The 23,655-nt window shown below is 40.4% G+C and overlaps 1 protein-coding gene across 2 annotated transcripts; it reads left to right on the forward strand.

Moving 5' to 3' along the window:
- The first annotated feature begins 1,909 nt into the window (after positions 1-1,909).
- On the forward strand, positions 1,910-22,494 carry porb (P450 (cytochrome) oxidoreductase b). Of its 2 annotated transcripts, XM_079574204.1 has the most exons (16): positions 1,910-2,054; positions 4,358-4,542; positions 9,856-9,904; positions 11,653-11,781; positions 12,042-12,194; positions 13,723-13,847; positions 13,934-14,023; positions 15,390-15,488; positions 15,561-15,677; positions 15,754-15,872; positions 17,545-17,726; positions 17,816-17,965; positions 19,170-19,437; positions 20,828-20,973; positions 21,056-21,141; positions 21,236-22,494. In XM_079574204.1, exons 2-16 carry the CDS (start codon positions 4,367-4,369, stop codon positions 21,378-21,380), a joined length of 2,034 nt encoding a protein of 677 aa, XP_079430330.1. In that variant the 5' UTR covers positions 1,910-2,054; positions 4,358-4,366; the 3' UTR covers positions 21,381-22,494. The 2 variants fall into 2 exon arrangements, with proteins under 2 accessions (XP_079430330.1, XP_079430331.1); XM_079574205.1 differs by lacking the exons at positions 1,910-2,054; positions 4,358-4,542 and adding an exon at positions 7,683-7,875.
- Positions 22,495-23,655: the final 1,161 nt, after the last annotated feature.

The raw sequence follows: 23,655 nt of genomic DNA on the forward strand, positions 1-23,655 counted from the left end.
TGGTGTCGGCACATTGTGTCTGTTGTCATGGGAATAAGTTCGTTGAACACGTTGCGATTTTTTTTGTGCGAGCACGTGTGAACTCGGACTTCAGTAACTTTGGAGTTTACTTTTTGTAAATGCAGTTGGAGCTAAGGCGGTCTCGAGGCGACCAAGGCGCTCCAACATGTGTGAAAACATGCCTCAGACACCCTCAGTCAGTGTTAATTTTGACAACATATTTTAATTTAGTTTTAGTCTTAGTCTTTTGACTAAAATGTAATGTAATTTTAGTCCAGATTTAGTCGAAAAAATCTTTTCAATTTTAGTCTAGTTTTAGTCGATTAAAATTGCATGTCAATTTAGTCGACTAAATTTAAGACTAATTTATTCGACTTTGCATTTATAATATACATTATAATCATATTTAATCTTGTTCCTCTGCTTCATGGAGCTGCTCCACATGAACAAAGCTCAGAGCTGCTCCTTTAGCAGTGAATTTACATGATATGAAGCTCTTTCAGACGGTCAATACAAGTTTGGATGATTTTAGTCTCTCCTTTTCATTTTTATTTAGTCTTATTTAAGTCGACTAAAATATCTGGACATTTTACTCATAGTTTTAGTCTCATGAAAAACTTTTAATTTAGTTTTAGTCTAATTTTAGTCGTCAAAAATATCACTTTGACTAAAATTAAGACTAAATATTTTAGTCGACGAAATTAACACTGCCCTCAGTGCAAGAAGGAGCGCTACAGGACTTCGTCCCCACTGCTGTCAGACTGTACAACAAGACTGTAAAGTAACATGTGCAACTAGAATACACACAATAATCCCTGTATTTAAATCACTTACCTGCGTCACTTTATCAGCCACTTGCACTATGATGTAAACCTGCAAAAACAGTCTTTGCTCAAAATACAATATACTTGCAACTGAATAATTGTATTGTACAATTCTGTTACCCCCGGCATACTTTGTACTCTGTATATGTTTGTATATTCATATACTTTTTCATTGATTGCAATAAAAACAAAAGAATTAAATAAATTAGCCCAAGTGAATGTCAAAAAAAGAATTAAACCTGCATTGCTGACTTTAATTTTTTTGTTATAGTCTGTTTACTTAATTATTTACTGTTTGTACTTTTGTCCCCACAAAGTCCTTGGCAGTCATTTTTTATTTTTCTGCCTGTTTGCACACCCTGAGTGTTTCTAAGAGCTGAATATAACAAGTAGGCCTAAATTTCTCCATTGTGAGATCAATAAAGGCTTATCTTATCTTATCTTATATTCTAAATACTCTCAAATGAAAGTGTAACTCAGAATACAGTTACTCAAAATAACATTGTAGCCGCAGCAGCCTTGAGGTTGACTGTCTAAGCGAGGTTGCCAAACTGGGTGGGGGAAGTGTCTTGCCCACGAGGACACACAGTAAAAATCGATCTTAAATTGAATCTGATCTCAATTGATATTGATTGAGAATAACTTTTCCTGGGTGCTGTAATATACAGTTTACGTTTAGAGGCTAGACATTGATCATCAGCAATGATTGGGTAACCTATTTTCCCACATTACCAATATAAAAAAAAGAGTACATTTCTTGAATTGTCCTTGGCAGCAGAAAAAATGAACTCATTTAACTCTCGTCGGAGGACAGATTTGGTCCCTGCCCTAGTCCGACCAACAGACTGTATGTTCTGCTTCGCTGGCTGATTACATAACCATGACCTTAGCACCTCCTCAGCATTTATTTGTTATAGTGACAGGTTACATATCGGCGGCTGTGACTTTAGGTAACGTCTTCGTCCACGGGTTCCCCTGTTGCCACGTGCCCTGCGTAAATGAACAAAATCACCAACAAACCTAACGCTCTTGTCCAAACACGGCACAGTTTTCTCGACCTCCACTATTTAGATTTGTGGGGGAAATAAACTACCCTGACATTGTTGTTTTTGGCCGGGGTTTCATAAAGACCTCCCCCCGCAGACGCGCTCCACTTGGTCTCGTCCTTCATGGCGTAAAGTTTCCTTCCGCATTGTGCTAAGGGGAGTCTGACACGGAGAAGAGCCGAAGGTAAGAGATGAACACGAGCAATTTCCTCGCTCTCAACCTGCACATATCACTCAGCAGCCCTTACACGCACAGGGCGCACCAATTTAGAGCAATATTAGGAGCTTCTTCCCGGCGCGTGGCTGTGCGTAACAGCCGCTTATGAAACGCGTTGCGCAAATTCAACCAAATTTAAAGTGAGCTAAATTATTATGTAAAAGTGTCTCCCCAAATGATGTAACTTAAAATACCTTTAAGCCAAATTCAATGCTAACTACTATTTTGTCCATTAAGCTAATGAATCGCACGAGCCCAAACAAAACCCATAGCAACACAAGCTACGTGCATTAGAGAGACATTGACTTTTTTTGCTCACTGATAACTGTTTGTGAAATGTTATTACGTCACTAAATGCGTTTCCAAGCCGCTATTTAATCAAAGCAGTCTTCAAAGTTTGGCTAATTTTTAAAAAAATAAAAAATTAGGTGATACAGGCCAGGTCGATGGTCAAAAAGGGGAATCTACCAGTGTTTCTGCTAGTTTGTAGCTGTTCGTGTCAACCTCTCATTTATTATCATTTGCGTGCCTGATGCGCACGAGGGGCGCGCTCTGGGCATGTGTGGGCAAAATGAACTGTGGTGAACCTTATCCGTGGAAGATTGATTTGTGATCATTGCTCTTTATGCGGCATGCATTCGTGCCACTTATGTGAGCCATTGAAACAAAGCTCAGCCTTTAACAGCTCTTTGACATACTGGATAGGCAAGATATTGTATAGAGTGTTACTGGAGGGCGTTTGACATGACGTCACTCAACCCAGTATGTCAGAGGTCTTTGAGATAAGTTGCAACCCTTGGTTTGGCACCTGCTTCATGCACGTGTATGGATGGGATGACCTCACATTAGTGCCTTTTATTCAGCCACCCCGGATTTAAATTGCCCTCACGGGAGTATGATTGGCATAGCTACTGTGTACACTGTACGTGTATTGTTCCCATGAGTGCACATACTGTACAAAGGCCTGAAGTGCTTACCGGTCTGGAACATCTTGTCTTCGTAGTGGGTTGATGTATTGAAATTTGAGATGTTTCGTAGTTCTTTCAGGTCTGTTCATGTACAAAAAGTACCATTGTGTGTGGCCAGTTTGGACCAAGTGAAAAGTCTACACTCTTGGTAATTGTATTAAACAGGATGCAGCAGTTTTGCCATAAGACCTGGTTCTGTTTGGAAACAATGAGATGGTCCTGGGTGTATACTGGCAATACTGTTTAATTACTTTACAAAGATTTAAAGACAATTTGTCCAATAAGAAAAAGCTTTATTTATATTGTACAGTTGATAAGCAAAAAGCATTTCTCTGTTTAGCGTAATCTTTTAACCCCCACCTGAACAGAGCACATTGTCTCCAGCTTAGCTTTACTCAAATCTAAAACTTCTTCTAAAAATAGCGGCGAAGACGAGGATGAAAAAGAGCGATAAAAAAGCAACAGAAGAGCGACAAAAAAATAAAAAAGGGACAAAAACTTGACAAACACAACAAAAAAGCGTCAAAACACAACAAGAATGTTTATAAAATGTGACAAACGCAACAAAAAAGTGACAGAAGAGTGATAATGGAAAAAGATCCATTTGGATTAATTTTCTACCTTTCAAATGAGACGCCAAACTGACCTATGGACTGTGAGCTCCGGTCAAGAAGCTTTGAGATTTGGACATTATGTACAAAATTTCATATCTCGATATTCATGCCAGATATCTCGATATCGATACGATATAACTATGGGTTATATCGTATATAGGTAAAAACAAAGCATTTTTGAAAAATAAGATGATAATATAAAAGAGTGCAGTTTTATTGATGAAAATCGATATCGTTTATATCTTGCTTTTTCAATTTTAATATTGTAAATGTTCATATCTCGATACGATTACGATATATATCTTTCAGCCCTTGATTTGGGTAAAGCTGAACTTGAGAGAATGCACTCGGTTGAGGCGGGGGTAAAGAGGTTAATGAAAGAAACCTGTAAAACCAATTAAAAGTTTTAAAAATAGATTCAAACAATGTTTCTTCAGATCGCTTACATCATTTATATTAACAGGCAAAAGTACACATCAGAAATGTGTATTTAGCAATAGTTTGTGAGAGGCTTTAAATTGAATCATGATCTGACCGCTGTATGTGATTAAGGTTTATTCAATGCAGTAGGAGAGGTAGAAATGGTGCATGATCAGCCTCTGTCACACTGACTTTTAAATCTCAATCCACCCACTTCCCCATAACAGTTTCTGAACTCTCTACATAAAGACTTTTGCTTTTGGTGCAGAGTGTCAACATGGCAGACATGAATCCTGAGACCGTTGGCCAAGCAGAGGCGGTGATGGATGAAGAGCCATTATTCAGTAACCTGGACATCTTCCTCTTCTCCCTGGTCGTCGGCCTCGTCATCTACTGGTTTATGTCCCGCAAGAAGCCTGAGCCCATCCCCGAATTCAAGAAGATGGACATGATGTGAGTAGTTTTCTATGCATTAAAGAGATCAGTGTATTCTGGGATGTTTCGTAGGCTCGGTTCTAAGCTGAAGGTTTAATGTCTCGGCTGTTAGTCTTTAATAGTTCTTTTGCATGTTATAGTGCAGTGGTTGGCATCAGTTGAATCCAGTCCTGCTCTGTGTATCCTCTGGCCTCCCCAGATGATTTTGGAGTTATGATTCCAGAACCAAACAAAGTATTGACAATTCCTTTGAAAATGTATTGGAGGAAAACAACTATTTGTACATAGACATTGCACGGGGGAGGATAAGAAGGATTATCGCCATAAGTTTATTTTGGGAAAAATTAAATTGTCTACTCCTGTTACAGCGGTGTTAATACATGTACAATAAAAAGATAGAAGAATGTATGTAAGGAGTTACTTTTTATAAAACAAAAACTAATATTGGGTTAGCTTAAGAGTTTTTTTTATTTTTTTATAGGGACCAGTATGTTGCGAAAAAGGCCTTATACCTGATTTTTTCATTTCAAACAATGAAAGAAGAAGCCACTAAATTGAAATGTTGGTGGGGGTACAAACTCATCCCTATTCTTCATATTTGTAGCATCCCAATTCTTAACAGGGACATGTTTATAGGCACATTTCACAACTTGCACTTGCAGGGTCACTTTTCAGGATCACTTTCACAAGAATGCGAGAAAACTGGCCTCCAAGTTCATGAAATTGATACAAATGCTTTAACATTAGATCTACAGTGTTTTCTACACAAATGTCTGAGTTTACAATATACTTAAAGGAATAGGCCACCGTTTTTACATACTGAGACATACTGCGCAGTAACTCCTAAAGGTTATTGACGGAAGTGAGCGGGGGAAGTCTTTAGGAGTTACTGCGTGGCGGTTGTGCTCCTCATATCATTACGCCTCACAATATAGTTCCCCTTTTTATCTGTTTATAAAATCGACATGTTACATTTCTGTGTAAATATACTTCGCTTGAAAACACTTCACGTAACTTTATTTAAATAGGGAACACGTGGAAGAGCTTGGTAGCTTCTATCGTGAGCTTTTTTGGAGCTATATGACATGTGGGAGAGGCTGCGTATGTGCTCCGTTTGCCTGGCAGAGCGCACGGACAAAGACCAGACGGGGATATATTAACTCGTCTAAGGTTAGGTAAGAACATATCTCAGTATGTATAAACAGTGGCCTATTCCTTTTAAAGGGGCTAGATGCAAGTCCAGCATTTTATACTCACAACTGCCACCTTAGGTCATACGTGTAACTGCACCTTCTATATTAAGCTCGTGCATGACGGCAGTTCGGACCCGAAGTAACACGTTTTGAGTGACAGTGCAGGATTTTAGAGGCAGTTGTGGTGAACAGGTCTGGGCTCATTCTACACATCAGGACATTGTTGAAACATGTAGGGGGAGGAAAATACATAATTTGAACATTTTTAAACTCTGTATAGTCCCTTTAAGGAAGACAAAATAAATTTCATTCCATGACTAGAAAAGAAATCAGGTATAGCTCCTTTAAGCTCATGTTACATACTACAACAATATCTAAAATTAAGTTGACAAATTGAAAATGGCACTTACTATCATTTGGAAACAAACTCATCATTTGCTCCTTTCTGAAACCCTCTGATCAAACTAAAGTTCACTTCAGTTCATACAGTACACTGTGTTGACCTTATCTGCATCAATGTCATGTTTAAGTTTATCCTATTTCAACATTATAAATTGACTTGAGTGATTTAATCTGAGTGATGTGGACTTTCCTTATCATTTAAAGTCTGTTTGATGCTTACGGGTGGACCACGTATAGCGTTCATTACCAGCGTTTGATGTTCTGCAGAGCACAGCGGGGATCGAAACTACCTGTGGCTTCACTTGCGTATCTCCAATAGCTGTTTTTAAACCTTCAGAACAATTGTCCTCGAACATGTTCTCAGTAATCAATCAATAATCAATCGCTACGATGTCAGATTGTCCGAGTGCAGCATGTTTTTCTTGTAAATGTTCCACTCGACGCGACCTTTGTTTTCCCTGCTCCCTGTTGCTCTTTTGCCCAGTTCCTCCCGTGTCCGTCAGCCTGCCTTTCATTTCAATGGACCCTCCCCTCTCCCCGCCCCATGTCTGTCCTTTCTTTTTCCTTTTCTTTTTTTTGTGTGAGCAGGGTTTCACCCCAAATGCGTGAAACCCCAACATGCTTGTAAGTAGTATAGAGGATGACTATGCCGGACAGTCAGAAGTGTAGCTGGAAAGTTGGATGTTGCCGCTGTAGAGTGTCCCGCTCTGGGAAGAGTGCATGTATGGAGTGGGTGGGGACACAGGAAGAAGGTATAGAACAGCATTAGTGCCAAGTTTCTGTCTCCTCCCCTTTTAAGCTATTATCTAACTGCTTGGGGGCGTAGACTTTGTGTCTTTCCTGTTCTTTTTTTGTTGTTTGTTTTTGGCCCTGAACTCATTTTAAAGTTCCCTGGAGAGCGAAAAGAGGAGGAGAACCGGGCTTTGTGAGTCGACTCCAAAGGTGGAAAGTTGAGGCAAAAGACAAGCAGTCCTTTCTCCCCCCCCCTTGACTAAGCTTTCTCTTTCTTTTCTCCCCACTCCTGTGTTGTTTTTTCCCCCTTTTTACTCGGCGTTAGCGCGGGCAGGGCTGCCATCGGAGTAGGGCTCTGTCACAAATGGAATCCTTTTATGATAAATGAGGTTGCCATAGCAATGACATTCCCCTCTCTCCTCCGCCGAGATGGGGGCAGGGGACATCAAGGGGGTGTACAAAAAAAAAAAAAACTACCATTCACTCACTGCTGCTCCGTGTTCAGAGAGTTTCTCCGCAAAAACTAGCTCCCCGCTTTTTTAAAAGATGGATCTAGGAGACTTTTTGGTCGCTGACACCTTTCAGAGCGGAGAGGAAAAGGGGCGGGGATGAGGAGGGGAGGCATTTCCAACTGCTGCTGAGTGTTTCAGTGTGTGTGCCTCTCAAAGTGAGGGGCTGCCGCTCGCCTGCGTTTTATAGGAAAGAGTCAGTTTCCCACCATTGTGATCCTTAAGCGGCTGCCAGACGCAAACCGGGCTGGCGTCCGTGTGTGTGCGCGCGCTGGAGGGAGGCGGACTTCACGCTGCTGCAGCTGGTGGTGGCTCGTTCGGGAGCGGGCAAAGTGGGCAAGCCTGGGTGGACTGGCTTGCGTTTCCGCCGCGGTGCGTTGTCAACTGTCATTAGCTGTCAGTGCGAGCGTGACGGCGGCCGGCGTGGGTTAGCCAGTGTTGCTGCTGGAGGCAGAGTGAGCGACGGGGCTGCATGCCATGGGCTGCGTGTTCCCTCTGCCAGATGCTCCCGAAAGGTCAGTAAAGACACGCTGTTGCTTTACCCACTGATGCCTTAAGCTTTGGAGGAAATCAGTTTGGTAACATACTTCGTTTGGGACTGTGTTGGGGCTGATGAGAGGCAGAGGTTTATAGATGCTTATCAACTCTGCGATAGAATTGAATTAGATCAGCTCCTGTTTTCAATCAGTCTATTCCTTTTTAAGCCAAAGCATTAGTCTCATTACTGTAGGATTTTAGGGAAAAAACCTCACTGTATTTTTATCCTTTTTATTGATTGACCCTGCTTTCAGTTTCAGCGTTATTTTTTAAAACAAACCAATATAGCTTTTACTATAGGGCTGGGACGAAATATTGGATTTATCAAGTATCACAATACTTTCAATACGTGTGTTTGGAGGTATTTTTATCCCGCACTCCAGGAACAGTTACATTATGTGCTTAAGCAGTACTAAGCAACTTGTGTACCTTTTTAATAAATCCTTTCCGTAGTCCCTCTGAGGGTAATACAAGTGTTAATGGGATGATTGGGGGAATGGGGTGTCTTTCATCTCCCCCTGGTGTCTCTGGCCAGAAAACCACAATTGCAACTTTGCTGCAGGCACAATACACACTAATGGAATCACGAAGAAGAAGCTAGCAGGCTAACGGGCAGAGCTAACTGCGGGCTAGCACCACTTTAGCAGTATTTACAGCCAAGTTTGAGTGAAAAAAATTATCTCCATTGTGTAATTGGATGTACAATATCCCTCTCTCACTTTGTCTTTTCTGTCAGCGTAGTATTTACTCTAACGGACAATTAATGACTAAAAAACCACAACATGCTACGACACCTGCAGTGGCGCTTATGGCCTCTAGGGGCACGAGTTACTTAGTTCTGCTTTAATGCACTTTTCAATGCATTTGGCTTATACACTTTGGACACAGGACTTTTTACACATTTTAAGGTAAACATATTACTTATCATAATTACATACTGATCAGATCGTGACAAAAGCGTATCGTCCCAGCCCTACAGTAGTAAACAAGATCCCGTAGCTAAAGTAAAAATGTAAGTTTCCCACTCTAATATCATTCAACTCAGTGGTTCCCAAACGTTTTTGTGTCGTGTACCTCTCGAGTCTTTCTTTTCTACTCAAAGCACCCCTTAACTCTAACGTGCTGCCAGTTATTTAGAAAACTATCTGCTTATTGGCATTTATCTGTGTTGTGCTAAAAAATAAAGCAAAAACACTCTGCAATTCAAACATTTTACTGCAAATGAATTATCATTGAAAAGTAGTTTTTAGGATTATACTGAAATGCCGTTCAGTTTGAGATCTGACATATTTCCAAGTGCTAAAAGCTCCATGACAATAATTGATGCATGAAGGTGAGACAATGACCCAGTGTGCATCAGTGCTGTCTTGAACATGACTGTATCGGACGTTCTGTGCTATTACGTGGTGTAAAATGAGTCTGGGGCGTTTGACCTGTAGTAACCTGTGCTTCCTGATGATGCACAGAAGTCACTTTTGTCCAGGGGCTGTGGGAAGCTGCTCTGTTGATAACGCTGCCGACGGATCTTGTTAAAGCTGTCAGGAATGTTCAAGCTCGAGGGGGGTCTGCGCCGTGTGTCAAATTTCAACCTGGAATTTGCACTTTCTTACACAGCACATACAAATTTACTGGAGAGAGTTTTTTTTCTTGGGGAATAATTACATGGATGTCTATTCAGGCCTTTGATGCCGGGTAATGTTTTTTTTCACTACAGATTTTGCTTAGCTCATTCACTCCTCCCGTCTTGATCTTTACACCTGCATTAATTGCTTCCGGACAAGGTCTGAACAAACCTAATTAGCACATCCTGCGTTTAAAGTAGGCTAGTAATAAATACAGGATATGTCACTTACAGAAGGAGACGGGGAAACTGCAAATCGTTACTCTTTTTGGATGTATTGATTATAATATGTGGCAGTAGCAAGTAGCCTAAGTGGAATAATCTGTTTTCGTTTTAGGACGCCCACCACGAGAGAGACCAGCTTCATTGAGAAAATGAAGAAAACTGTAAGTAATTGTGCTTCAAAGGGGTTTTTGTTCTTTTGTCGTGGTGTTGTAGAAAAGGCTCACGTACGCCGTGTTCTGTACAGGACAGAGTTTCATTTGCACAGTCCACACTTTGGTCCGTGGTTACGCACTTAAAATGTTTTTTAAAATATTCCCTATATTGTTAAGTTGTATTTCAGTAGCTTTGTCCGTACCTTTGCACAGTATCGCCTTTAACCTAGATTTGCTTTATACAGCATCAATAAGTCACTGATCAAGGTTTATGTAAAACGTATTCAAAGTATTTCATTGTGGCAACATGGAACAAAACAGGAGTTTGTGCTCTTGAAAATGTATTTTTTTTGTTTAAACATGAAATATGACATTTCACTCAATCAATAGAATGAAATAAAAGCATTTTTTTAAAATTATGTTGTACTTATGGTTGAAAAATCCCTAGAAAAGCTATGCGAGCGTCTCCTCTCCTGAGACCTAACTTGTAACCACCTTGTCCAGCTCGTTACCATGGAGACGTTCATGAAAGGCAGCCAAATATCAGGTTTAAAGGTGCATTATAAATATTAGTGTTTTTATGGGTTTTTGGTAGTTTTTCACTGCTGATTGAACCGTCTCCATGGTTACGCATACATGGCATCCAGAAACCCTAAAAAAGCAGAATTAAAATTACATACGTCACGACCAAACGCTGGCGAAAATCAGATCCAATAGTTTCAATGGAGTTCACCCCTCCCACCTGATAACGGAGCTCAATTGTGAAGGTCCAGACACTTGTACGAAACGCAATGAGTACGAGGGTCTGGTAAAACCAGGCACTTATCCAAATCCATTCTTTGATTACCCAGTGCAAAAATAGTCATCTGTCATCTTTAGCAACAGGATTATCCAAAATGTTGCGCAGTGTGCCTTTAAAATGAGAAGATTCGTTACTAATTTATCAATATGGGTTTTTCTCAGACTGACGCCGATAATTTTGGCCGATTTTTTCCACCGATCTTTCCAAATGTCTTGTCTATAATCCCGTGTTTGATGCTTCTAAACTGTAAAATGAGTCAATGTTGAGCTGTGACGGCGACTTTAGACTACAACAAAAATCTCTTATGGTTCTGAAATAATAAGCAAAAGTCTGCAACATAAAAATATGACATACAGACTGAGTTGTACAAACCTGTAACCAGTTAAGCAAGTTTTTTAATGTTACAGTGAATTGTACTGTACAAAGTTACATTTGCGCAGAGAATGCAACAGTCCAAACCCATTGTTTAAAACGTACAGTACTGTTCCAACTTTCTTGGTTTGAATATTTTGTGACATGTTGCTATCCTCCTTATGTTTGGTTTTGTGCTGAATCAGCAAACGATGTAATCTAAATGTTAATTTCTCAAGTCTGTCCATCCATTTTTCACAATACCATAGAACTCTGTCCACTTTCTACCACGTGCACTCCTCCTGCTCGGGATTATATCTTTTTAAAGCTGTGAAAACTCTAAAAAAAACTCGAGTAATTCTCCGAAAGATGACGGTTCGGATCGAGGCTCAACTTTCTTTTTCCTCCGTCAGCTGTCTCCTTCAGACCAGACCCAGAAAAATGCTTTTGTTTTGAATCATGTGGTTTTTGCAGCAAATAGTTGAGATGCCACGATGCATTTGTGCCTGCTCTGCATTTCGTAAAGCGCTGACATAACACTGGCCCTCCATCTTTCGCTTCATGTCCTTGTCGTTTCTGTCGTTTCTGTCTTTTCCTGAACCAGGGCAAGAACATCATTGTGTTCTACGGCTCCCAGACGGGCACAGCAGAGGAGTTTGCCAACAGGCTGTCCAAAGATGCCCAGCGCTACGGCATGAAAGGAATGGCAGCCGATCCAGAAGAATACGAGCTGGTAATTTGGAAAACTAGACACTTGAATGTACAGACTCCTTTAGGCCGGAACAAAGGCAGGGTCTTGAAATGATTACTAGGAAATATGTTTGCACCGCCGTGTTGAATTGTGCGCTGCTATTGCGGAGCACTGACTCACCGAATGCCCTTGCGGTAAATAACAAATGGTCCACAAATCAAGAGCTCTTTCCCAGCTGCATATAAAGCACCGGCCTAAAATGTTCTCCTCACCTCCTGATCGATTGTCTCTTTGTAATGCAGAGTGAACTGTCCCGTCTGTCTGAGATCCCCAACTCCCTCGCCATTTTCTGCATGGCCACTTACGGCGAAGGAGACCCCACGGACAATGCCCAGGACTTCTATGACTGGCTCCAGGAAAACGACGACGAAGACATGTCTGGATTGAACTACACGGTGAGTTATGCACATTTGTAATTTTTGTTCGCTAAGCCGGATTATCCTGTGTTTAAACACTAAGTTAGAGGTTATGTCAAGATGAACCGGTTCTACCACGATTAGAAAAGGACGCGGTAGATTAACCGTAAGGATTTTAGAAGCTATGGTTTTCCGCTAGGGCTGGGTTTCATTACTTTTTTTCGATACTGATACCTGAACGGTACCTATGAATATTGGTCATATAGAACCATGAAACAGATTAATAATGTGACTGTATTCCTTTTCCTTCCATGTAGTTTCTTTTGTATTTGCATCATTTGTTTGAACCAAGAAACTGAACTACAAACCAGGGCAGAATTTTTTTTAATTTTTCCCCCAATTTATTTTTTCACATATTTTTTCCCCCCATACATTTCACCAAATTTTTCCACTTTTTCCCCAATTTTTCTACGTGTTTTATCCCAAATTTTCCCCAAAATTTTCCCCAAGGAGTGACCCAAAAGAAGGGAGACACAAGGAGTGACCCAAAAGAAGGGAGACCCAAGGAGTGACCCAAAAGAAGGGAGACCCAAGGAGTGACCCAAAAGAAGGGAGACCCAAGGAGTGACCCAAAAGAAGGGAGACCCAAGGAGTGACCCAAAAGAAGGGAGACCCAAGGAGTGACCCAAAAGAAGGGAGACCCAAGGAGTGACCCAAAAGAAGGGAGACACAAGGAGTGACACAAAAGAAGGGAGACACAAGGAGTGAAAAAGAAAAAAGAAGGGAGTGAGACCCAAGAATGGGGAGTGAGACCCAAGAATGGGGGGAGTGAGACCCAAGAATGGGGGGAGTGAGACCCAAGAATGGGGGGAGTGAGACCCAAGAATGGGGGGAGTGAGACCCAAGAAGAAATGAAAAAGCAACAAAAAAGTGAAAAAACATTTGAAGAAATATGACCAAAAAAGTGACAACAGGGCAACAGCGCAAATAAAAATATATCTGAGTTTTGTAGGTCTTAGCTTTCAAATGTGGCATTACACTGGCCTATAGGCTGCAAACTCCAGTTGTGCAGCTTTTAGATTTGGGTAAAGCTGAACTTCAATTTAGCTTTAAACAATTGCAGATTCTGTGTTTCTCTCTGCTCCACGTCAACAAACCTACGTCGTCCAGCCTTTAGACTCACAGTAAAATAACATTTACTCTAACTCTTTGCGTGAGTCCCAAACGCCAACATTTCAGCGAGACTAAAGGAGAAGAATAACACTCATTATGACATGGATTTACAGGATGCCTCTCGAAGACTAGTGTTATTTCTCTTCTTGTCTTTGTCTGTCACGCTATGCCAGTCCTCTCTGCAGTCCAGACATGTCAGAGGGAGTGTGTGGAGCGACTGTAGACGACATGAAAGGAAATGCTTTGAGTGCTGTCGCGGCCAGTGTTTGTGGGCCATTGTCACCGCACTGTGGCCCTGACCTCGTTTCTGTGAACAATATGATATGACTGTGGGAAATTGTCCATCCTGGACTAATGAGTGTTGTTAAATGTACCTTTCTCGCTCTGTGTTCAGGTCTTCGCTTTGGGGAATAAGACGTATGAGCACTACAACGCAATGGGCAAATATGTCGACAAAAGGCTGGAGGAGCTGGGAGCCAAACGCATCTTTGACCTTGGTTTGGGAGACGACGATGGAAAGTGAGGAAAATTACAATTGTTTACGGTGATTTTCTTTGTTTACATTGATTGATAGTTAATAAAAACATTGTTTCTTTGCTTTTTAGCCTGGAGGAAGATTTTATCTCGTGGAGAGAACAGTTCTGGCCCGCCGTCTGTGAGCACTTTGGCGTCGAAGCCTCAGGAGATGAATCAAGGTTTGTTTCCATTTTTTTAAATTTGATGTAGTAAATAATGGTTTTATTTATGGCTGAAAAAACAAAAAGCAAAAGAATGAGGCACTTCAAAAGATAGGACTGGTTAAAAAGCCTTTATTTTATGGCTACAAACCTTTATATCTAAGCAGAAATCAAGTTTTAACAGTGATTTAATATCTTAGTTTTTTCCTCCTGATGAGACTGTAAATCAGGGGTAGGCAACGTCAGGCCCAGGGGCCAAATTCGGCCCTGCAGCATAAAACCTTTGGCCCCTAAGAGAATTTTAAAGAAACATTTATTCATAAATCAGAGACCAAACACGTGAAAAGCACTCTAAAATGTGGAAAATGCTGTCAGTATTTTCACATTTCCCAGCAAAACACCCCATTAGGTCATAAATTATGTGCAAAAGTTATATTTGTAGAAAGAAGGTGCTTTTCCTTTGGGCTACAATAGTGAGTTTCGGCCCTTGGTGTTTTGGCATTAAAGAAAATCGGACCTCCATGACACAAACTTGCCTACCCCTGCTGTAAATTCCTTTTCATCTCTTAACCCCCACCTGAACCAAGCACATTTTCTCCAGTTTTACCCAAATCTGAAGTTTCTCGACTGGAGTTTACAGCCTATAGGCCAGTGTCGCAACGCATTTGAAAGCTAAGACCTACAAAACTCTTGGAAAAAAGAGATGTTCAATCTGAGTTTTTTTAATACCATAAGTAAAGGTAGAAAACAAAACATAGAACAAATCTTTTTTTTCGCGATGTCGCTGTGTTTGTGTCACATTTTCGTGTCTTTTTTGTTGTGTTTTTGTCATTTATTTTGCTTTTCGCGCTTTTGTGGCTTTTCTGGCACCTTTTTTTGTCGCTTTTTCGTCTCTTTTGTTTCTTGATGCTATTTTGTCTTTTTTTTTTTTGCATTTTCGTTCGTGCTTTTGTGGCTTTCTGGCACGTTTTTTTTTTTTTTTTTGCTTTTCTGTCACTTTCTTTGTGGCTTTTTCATCACTTTTTAGTCGTGTTTTTGTCACTTATTGTGGTGGTGTTGTTTTTCCGGCATGTTTTTGTCGTTCTTTTGTCACTTTTTTTGGTTTGCATTACTTTTTGTTATTTATTTCTGTGCAATACTTTAAATTTCACTGAAGTAATTTGTGTACAAAATGTGTGATTGCAAATATGGCTTGACACATTGTTAAAGTTTTGTCAGCATAAAAGGGTTCTCAATATTATCATTTTGTGTATAAAGATATTCTCCTGCCTCAGTATATTGAACTAAGTACTTTATGCATTTACTCCCAATAAAGGAGTAGTGTTCTTTAAATCGAGCAGAACTGTGATATTGCTCGCTGATGAAATGCTTTTCTCTCAAACAGTATCAGGCAGTATGAACTAAAGGAGTTCACAGACATCAACATGAACAAGGTGTACTCAGGAGAAATCGGTCGCATAAAGAGTTTTGAGAACCAGAAGCCGTAAGTACTGATAAAAAGCACTAATAAAATCACGTTTGTGGACAACAGCGTTATGAGTTTTCTTCTTTGCAGTCCTTATGACTCGAAAAACCCCTTCCTGGCACCGGTCACTGTGAACCGCAAACTGAACAAAGCTGGAGAGAGACACCTGATGCACCTTGAACTGGACATAACCGGCTCCAAGATCAGGTGCGAGTGACTCAGTGCTTGTTGCTTAACGATGCCAAAGGTCCCAGTCTGATTTTATGGATCGTCTTGTTTTCAGATACGAGTCTGGAGACCACGTTGCCGTTTTCCCCACCAACGACTCTGCGCTTGTGAACAAACTTGGACAGGTCCTTGACGTCGACCTTGATGTTGTTATCTCCCTGAACAACCTTGATGGTATGTTATTAGAAGCACTAAATGATGAGGGCGGGACCTTGACGACTCAGTTCTCACGGAATCTTAACGTGTAGAATGGCCTTCATGTAATTGTGTTACACGGCTGCACGTTGCAATCAAAAACACGTCTTCAAAGGCTGCAATTGGCAAATCACTTGAACTTTTTTTATTACATTTTTTTCCTTCGTTTTCTCTTCACTTTCCTTTTTTTCCTTTTTCGTTATTTTCATTCCTTATTTTCTTTTTTTTCCTTTTCTTTTTAATTTTGTCCCCCTTTTCCCGCTTTTCTTTACTTTACTTTGCTTTACAAGATAAGTTCAGCAGTTCACATTTCTGTCTTCTCTCAAATGCTAATGCTCCAAAACAACAACAACAAAAGCACAGTGAACTGAATATTGATTTTCAAGCACTAATCGCAACCTCCGTACAGAAAATGGTGATATTGGAAAATGATTTTCATGACTGTGTGTAGAACCTTGTATCGAACCTTGAATGAAAATCCTTCATGCCCGGTAGTGAATAATCGAAAAGCACTCATTTGTGATTACAAAAATAAACCACAGTGTACACTCTGCCAAGGGCACCGTAAAGGGGTGGAAGGTTAGGACGATTCTGGGCCCAGGGCTGTCGGGGGCCCATGAAGACATCCTGACACTTCTCAGCAGACACTGTAGACCAATATTTGCAAAGGCTTGTATGCTGTCTGACTGTGGGCCCTAAATATAGCAAATCATTAGAAGTCAAGCAGGGCCTTGCAGGCTTCTGACATAAGGTTTGATTATCTTTATCATGCCTTCGAGTGTTGAGACGCTAAAGCACATTCTCCCCTTGCGCTTCTCATTCAGGCAGAGAGACGCTCCGAGCATCAGCCACACAGCTGCCCACAGCCAGGCCACTCAAACCGGGAACACTGTCACCAAAACACTGATCACTGCAGCATAAGCTCGGTCACTTAGAGCTCACTGACCGCGGCCCAGTTCACTATCGGCCAATCTATCCTTATCTAGTCTGTAATAAGCGTCAATAGTGCAAACGACTACGGTGACTCGACTCGCGGTTCACAGTAGTTCAGTCAAACTGTTGCAAAAGCTAAATAAAACATGAGACCAAGTGTCCTGACTTTAGGCTGTTGTGTTGACTGGAGCCAGAGTCCGCACTGCACAGACCAGTGCGAGGCTGCTCAGTCAGATATGAAGTGAAGAGCAGGGGCGGAGCACAGGCAGCAGTGGCCTGGGGGACTGGGCCCCCACTCACTCAGATTGATAAGCTGCAGTTTTGTCAAAATAAAAAATAAAAACTGAATTTAGAAGATAAGTTGATAATCTTTATATGGACCAATATTTTCATTGTGTCCTGAAATATGGTACTTGTTCTATATTAATAGGCTTTTATTGCATTAATAAAATGTAGCCATACAACAGCATTTTACGAAAATTAAAATGCACAACTCGAACCAGGTTTATAGGTGATTTTTTTTAAATGGGTTATTTAAAAAAGAAAAAGTGGGGGCCCAGAATTGTGTCTAATGTGGCATATGCACATAAAATGTAACTTCCTGGCTCTGTCGCTGTGTGAGGATGGGAAGAACGGGTGTCATGTTTTCTTTTCTTTGACAAAGAAATTTCATAGAAAACATTTTAAAAACATATCTTCTGTTCTGTTCATTTTTCAGAGGAATCCAACAAGAAGCACCCTTTCCCCTGCCCCACCACTTATCGCACTGCTCTGACCCACTACCTGGACATTACAAACTCGCCTCGCACCAATGTCCTCTATGAGTTGGCACAGTACGCCTCTGACCCGAAAGACCAAGAGAATATGCGCAAGATGGCCTCCTCCTCTCCCGAAGGCAAAGTTAGTAAAAGTTGAATGGAAGGGTTGTCTTATCCGTGGGTCACATGTCTCACCAGTAATAATGCAAAACTCCCTCTGTGTGTGGGCAGGCTCTTTACCAGAGTTGGGTGTTGGATGCCTGCAGAAATATTTTGGCGATTCTGGAAGATATACCGTCTCTGAAGCCGCCCATCGACCACTTGTGTGAGCTGTTGCCTCGTTTGCAAGCCCGTTACTACTCCATTGCATCCTCTTCAAAGGTAACTATGTCTGTTGTAACAAAAGTACAGCGCCAGACCAAAAGAAGTCGCAAAAAAAAAAGTCACATCGCTGTGGCAACGACAGATACTAACAGCTGGTTAAATCCAGGTGGCAGCTGTTTTCTTTAGGTCTGGCTGTGGGATCAAACAATTAAAGTGTGTTCTCTGCAGAGGAGGGTAGAGTAGCTAAAATATTTAATATATTTATATATATATTCAAATATATATATATATTTGACTAAAGTAAAACTTAGTGACCCGAATATTAACTCCATTGTAAAAAAGTACTTGAGTAACTGTTTGAGCGTGAAAGTATGATTTATGGTTCAGTAGTGATGAGAAACAAAATATGGAATAATGTGAATATATATGAATAAATAAATAAATATAAATAACTAAAAATTAAATTAAATTAAATTAAATTAAATTAAATTACATTAAATTACATTACATTACATTACATTACATTACATTACATTACATTACATTACATTACATTAATAAATATAAAACATAATTATGAAGAATTAAAGCAGTGCTAAGTAACTTGTTTACCTTAATAAATCCTTTTCGTAGTCCCTCTGGGGGAAATACAGGTGTTAATGGGATGATTCCCATCAACAACTTTTCATCTCCCCCAGTGTCTCTGGCCAGAAAACCACAATTGCAACTTCCCTGCTCCGGCCCGGAGGCGCAAAACACACTATGGAATCATTAAGAAGAAGCTAACAGGCTAAAGGGCAAAGCTAACTGTGAGCTAGCGCCACTTTAGCAGTATTTACAGACAAGATTGAGTGAAAAAAATGATCTCCATTGTGTAATTGGGTTGTGGCACAATGTACAATATCCGTCTCTCCCTTTGTTTTTTCTGTCAGCATTATATTTACTCTCACGCACAATTAATAAAATTAGTAAAAATGAAATGCAACATGCAACGACACCTGCAGTGGCGCTTATGGCCTCTAGGGGCATGAGTTACTTAGTTCTGCTTTAAGTAACAAAACACAAAATACATCTATTTTATGTCAAAATGAAGATTTGTCACTTAAAGATTACTCACAGTGGAATGAGTTGCATTTTACTCAATGAAGAGCACAGATAGTACTGTATGAAATGGTTTAAGTAGCCTAAGTACATGTATTGAGTACTACCCACCTCTGGTTCTTAACATAACATACAGTAATATATTGTGATCTCTCTGTAGGTTCATCCTAACAGCATTCACATCTGTGCTGTGGTGGTGGAGTACAAGACAAAGACTGACCGGATCAACAAGGGCGTGGCCACTAACTGGCTGAAGAACAAACTCGTCACCGACAACGGCCACAAGTCGACGGTGCCCATGTACATCCGCAAGTCACAGTTCCGTCTGCCATTCAAGCCCACAAACCCAGTCGTCATGATCGGCCCCGGGACAGGAATTGCACCCTTTGTGGGCTTCATCCAGGAGCGAGGCTGGCTCAAGCAGCAAGGTTTGTGTTTCACTCTTCAAATACCAGAAGTCACTGTACAAACGCTTTGTGTCATGAACCACGGAGAGAAAAAACAAGTGAACATCATTGAGATATTACTGTGTGATAAAAGTGCATGATTTGTAGCAGAGATGGGCAAGTTTGCTGTATTGCAGACGATTTTCTTTCTAGTCATAAGGCTGAGCTTTGCTGACCCAAGCTCATTGTTTTGTACAAAACGTAGAGCTGGGTTTTTCTGATACCTGTACTTTAATGATAATACTTTTTTCAATACCTACACTTTGTCATACATATTTGTCATTGAGAACTGGAAAGCAGAATTATATTGCTCATTTATTCTCTAAAAGACAATTTCTTTGAAAAGCATATCATTTATTTGAGCTGAAACTTCCTTTTAATGCTTTATGGCATCAAAACTTGATCTGGAAGTCGTCCTGTAGGAACATTTAAAGAAATGGGGGGCTAGTGCAGCCCCCCCCCTTAAAGGGACTATACAGAGCTTAAAATGGTCAAATAATCTCATTTCCTCCCCCTAAATGTTCCAACAATGTCCTAATGTGTAGAATGACCCTAGACATGTTAACTACAACTGCCTCTAAAATCCTGCACTGTCACTCAAAAAGGTGTCACTTCGGGTCCGAATTGCCGTCATGCACGAGCTTAATATAGAATGTGCAGTTACACATATTACCTGATCTGGCAGTAGTGAGTATAAAATGGCTAACTTGCATCTAGCCCCTTTAAGGTTCCTGCCAATATCTTTACAAAGTGATCAACTGAACTCGTATTTATTAGTGATTTTGAAAGTTTTGGTTCAAAATAAAGCTAGAGGATTCATGTGGGAGGCAGGCCGGCTTGCCTGCCTCTGGTTTATGAAGTGGACACAAAGCTTGGCCAAAACCTGAAGTTGAGCAGTGATTTAAATTTTAAAGCAAGATGCTGGTTACTTGAACCGAACTCAGCATTTCTTCACTCACTTATCAGATCACTATAGAACGTTCAGGGTTTGAGAAGCTACTTTACTGATTACTGTATGTTAAAACTGGCTTCCAAGTTTGCCATATGCTTCAAACTCAGCGTTTCAGTTTCCATAGTCATTGAGCCGAGATGTAGAAAAGCCTGTGTTTATGAAACGGAAATAATGACGAAATAAGCCCAACTGGTCCAGTGAAAGTTCAACAGGTACATGGTCTCTTTCTGTTGTGCTGCTTGTGAACTTTTCTTTGCCCCACTCTTAACAGAGGAATATAAACCACACAAAGATTCACATTGATAAACCGTTATGTAGCTGCAGTTCTAACATCCCTAAGTTTTGGAGTTCAGGAGACGGACCACTAAACATGATCATGCTTTTTACTCGTGTAAACCCGGATTTCTTTTCTCTTTACAGGGAAGGAGGTTGGGGAGACCGTCATGTATTTCGGTTGCAGACATAAAAATGAAGATTACCTCTATCAGGAGGAGCTAGAGGAAGCAGAGCGCAGTGGAGCCCTAACACAGCTGCACGTTGCCTTCTCTAGAGATCAGGAGCATAAGGTGGTCAGATTTTACTGTTCTCAACCACAACGTCACTGTATAGCCATGAATGTCCTGTCTGACTTTGTTTGTCTGCCTTAAGATTTACGTTCAACACCTCATCAAGAAGAATATGGAGAACCTTTGGAAGCTGATTCATACAGACAATGCTCACATCTATGTCTGCGGGTAATAATACTTTTGAATAGCAGAGTTCGTTTGTGTCTTCGCACGCTTTTTGATGCATATTATGATGTATTTATCACTTGTTTTAATCTCTTAGGGATGCAAGAAACATGGCTAAAGATGTGCAGACTGCCCTCTATGAGATGGCAGAGGAGCTGGGAGGCATGACGCGCACGCAGGCCACCGATTACATTAAGAAACTGATGACAAAGGGACGCTACTCGCAAGACGTGTGGAGTTAAATAGCCTTCACGACACTACTACGGTTTTAGAATCCTGTATTTTAACCAAGACTGAACATACAAGCACTGCATTTATATTTTGGAGCTTTGGGTCAAGGTGGATGCTGTGTAGTACCTTGGCCCCTATACTGTGAAGCTGCATTGGAGGGTTAGACGCTCGGGTCTGGGTTTGTCTACACCGGTAAGAGAAATGTATCCAGGATAAGGCCAACCAGCTTCGCAGTATAGTTCCCTTATCTCCAGTTGATAACAAGTCCATGAGCATTTGCCCACTTCAGGAGATTGACCGGTATCAGCCAGTTTTGTTGGTTGTTTTAAATACAGTGGGATTTTAGATATAAATGCTTTGTTTTATTCAGGTTTGGAAATAAGGAGTCCCATACAGCAAAACAATACACTAGGATTTGCCTTTCAGTCATGCATTTTCAGGAGGCAGTGTTTGCTTGTTTCAGTACTGGAAAATCTGGGGCCATGTCCTTGTTTAACGCCGTGTCAGCAACAAATGCAAAGGCAAGGCACATGACGGCGTCCCAGTGAGAAATTATTTTGTGTGTAAAACTTTATAAAACATGTTGTCTGGCTGTAAAGGTACAATAGGAATCTTTGTATTTTAACAAGGGTCCCTTCACCTTTTATGCACGTCGCTGATTTTTAAATCAAAACCCAGTAGCCTTTTGAAAAGGCACAAGTGATGCAAATATTTGGAAGGATATCTGCATTTTGTCATACTAGACTTTTTGTTAAAATGTGGTAAAAATGTGTCTATTCCTATACAATTTTATCTTCAATTGGGTTCACATGACTGTTTTTATATGCACTTGTGCTGAAACTTTTCTGGGCAAGTTTGCAAACAATTTATTATGCAGTAATACTCGCCGATACAAATATGTTAAGGACACCAGTAGGCTATGCCGGACACTTAAATAATAGTCTCCTTAGCTCAAAACCTAATGAAGTGTGTGCCTTTTTAACATTGCCTTATGTAATATATGGAATAAAACCGTGATGCTACATAATCTCTTTTTGTTTGTTTAATCTTTGCTTGAGCAATATAACATTGTGCTAATTGATTTTAGTGTATCCAATATTCTTGTTTTTCCTTCTTTTGTTTTGTAAACATTCTTAATTAATAAATGTATATAATTTGATTCCGTTTATGTTTTTTTGTATGCAGCTTTATTACTTCCTGGTCTTCATCAGGAAATAAATAAAACTGCGCCCCCAGGGCTAAAGAATGATTGGATATTATTGGCTGGGTCATTCTCTCCACCTTTGGAGGTGTTTCCCACTTTGACCTTGTGCTGGATTGTCTCAGGGGCTGACACCTGCGGGTCTTGTCTGGTGTGGTGGATCTGGGCCTCTATTGCTCTGCTCCATCATGTGCCTCTGTGCTGTCCTTCAGTCCAGCTCTTTCAAGCCATTGGTAGGATTTCTTCAGTTATGTTTAGGTGGTACATAAGGCCTTGTCCTCCCATGATGGTCCTTCCTGCACCTCATCCTCTGTTCCCCATCGTCTGAAACATTCATTGAGCACGGCGTCTGTTGGAGCCTGTTCCTTAATGTAGATGTTTCAGGCAGAGCGCTTCCCTCAATGTGTGTGAAGGCTCTCCCAGTTTAAACAATGTTTATTTACATGTATTGAAATTACATCAATATACTAAAGCAAGTCTAATTTACAAACCTCGATTTTGTTAATGTCCATATGTTCACAGCTGCCTATGTATCAGAAAAAGGAATTCCTGGAATTTCATACACTACTTGTGAAGCATTTTAAAAACTTTCAACTGTAGATGATCTGTCTTTTAATCACATCTTAAACAGTGGCACAACATAATCTCTTGCTTTAGTTACTTTTTGGAACTTTGTTAATTATTTGGTATGTTAAATTTGTCTCCCAATCTCACACTTTACTTTTTCACCAAATACCTACTTTTCTAATTAATGAATGAATGTGACATACGTTTCAAGGCAAGCCAAGCCATAAAAAGCCTAAATCACCCGCAGGTTACAAATATTTCATCAGGTTCATATTTCATCACAATCTCATAAGGTTTTCTATTGACTGCTAACATATTTTACTCTTTAGGATTCTTATAGAAATTATAGGATTCCTTTTGATTTTTTTAAGCAAATCCAAACAATTATCTTTTGTATTAGTCCAGTTAAATCACATGGCCTATTCCACTTATACTACTTTACAAGGTGATCATCGTCATTACAAACTAGAAAAACCGAATAACACACAAAAACAGTTTATCCAACTTGCTTAAAATGT

Source organism: Gobius niger, assembly GCF_951799975.1.
Source record: "Gobius niger genome assembly, chromosome: 1".
Classification (NCBI taxonomy): domain Eukaryota; kingdom Metazoa; phylum Chordata; class Actinopteri; order Gobiiformes; family Gobiidae; genus Gobius; species Gobius niger.

What these genes read in the sequence shown, in the direction of transcription:
- porb (XM_079574204.1), top strand. Translation starts at nt 4,367, where the DNA reads ATGGCAGACATGAATCCTGAGACCGTTGGCCAAGCAGAGGCGGTGATG. An exon ending in TGTCTGGATTGAACTACACG is followed by an intron (nt 12,195 to 13,722) that starts GTGAGTTATGCA and finishes CTCTGTGTTCAG; the next exon opens with GTCTTCGCTTTGGGGAATAA. An exon ending in TTGGGAGACGACGATGGAAA is followed by an intron (nt 13,848 to 13,933) that starts GTGAGGAAAATT and finishes TTTGCTTTTTAG; the next exon opens with CCTGGAGGAAGATTTTATCT.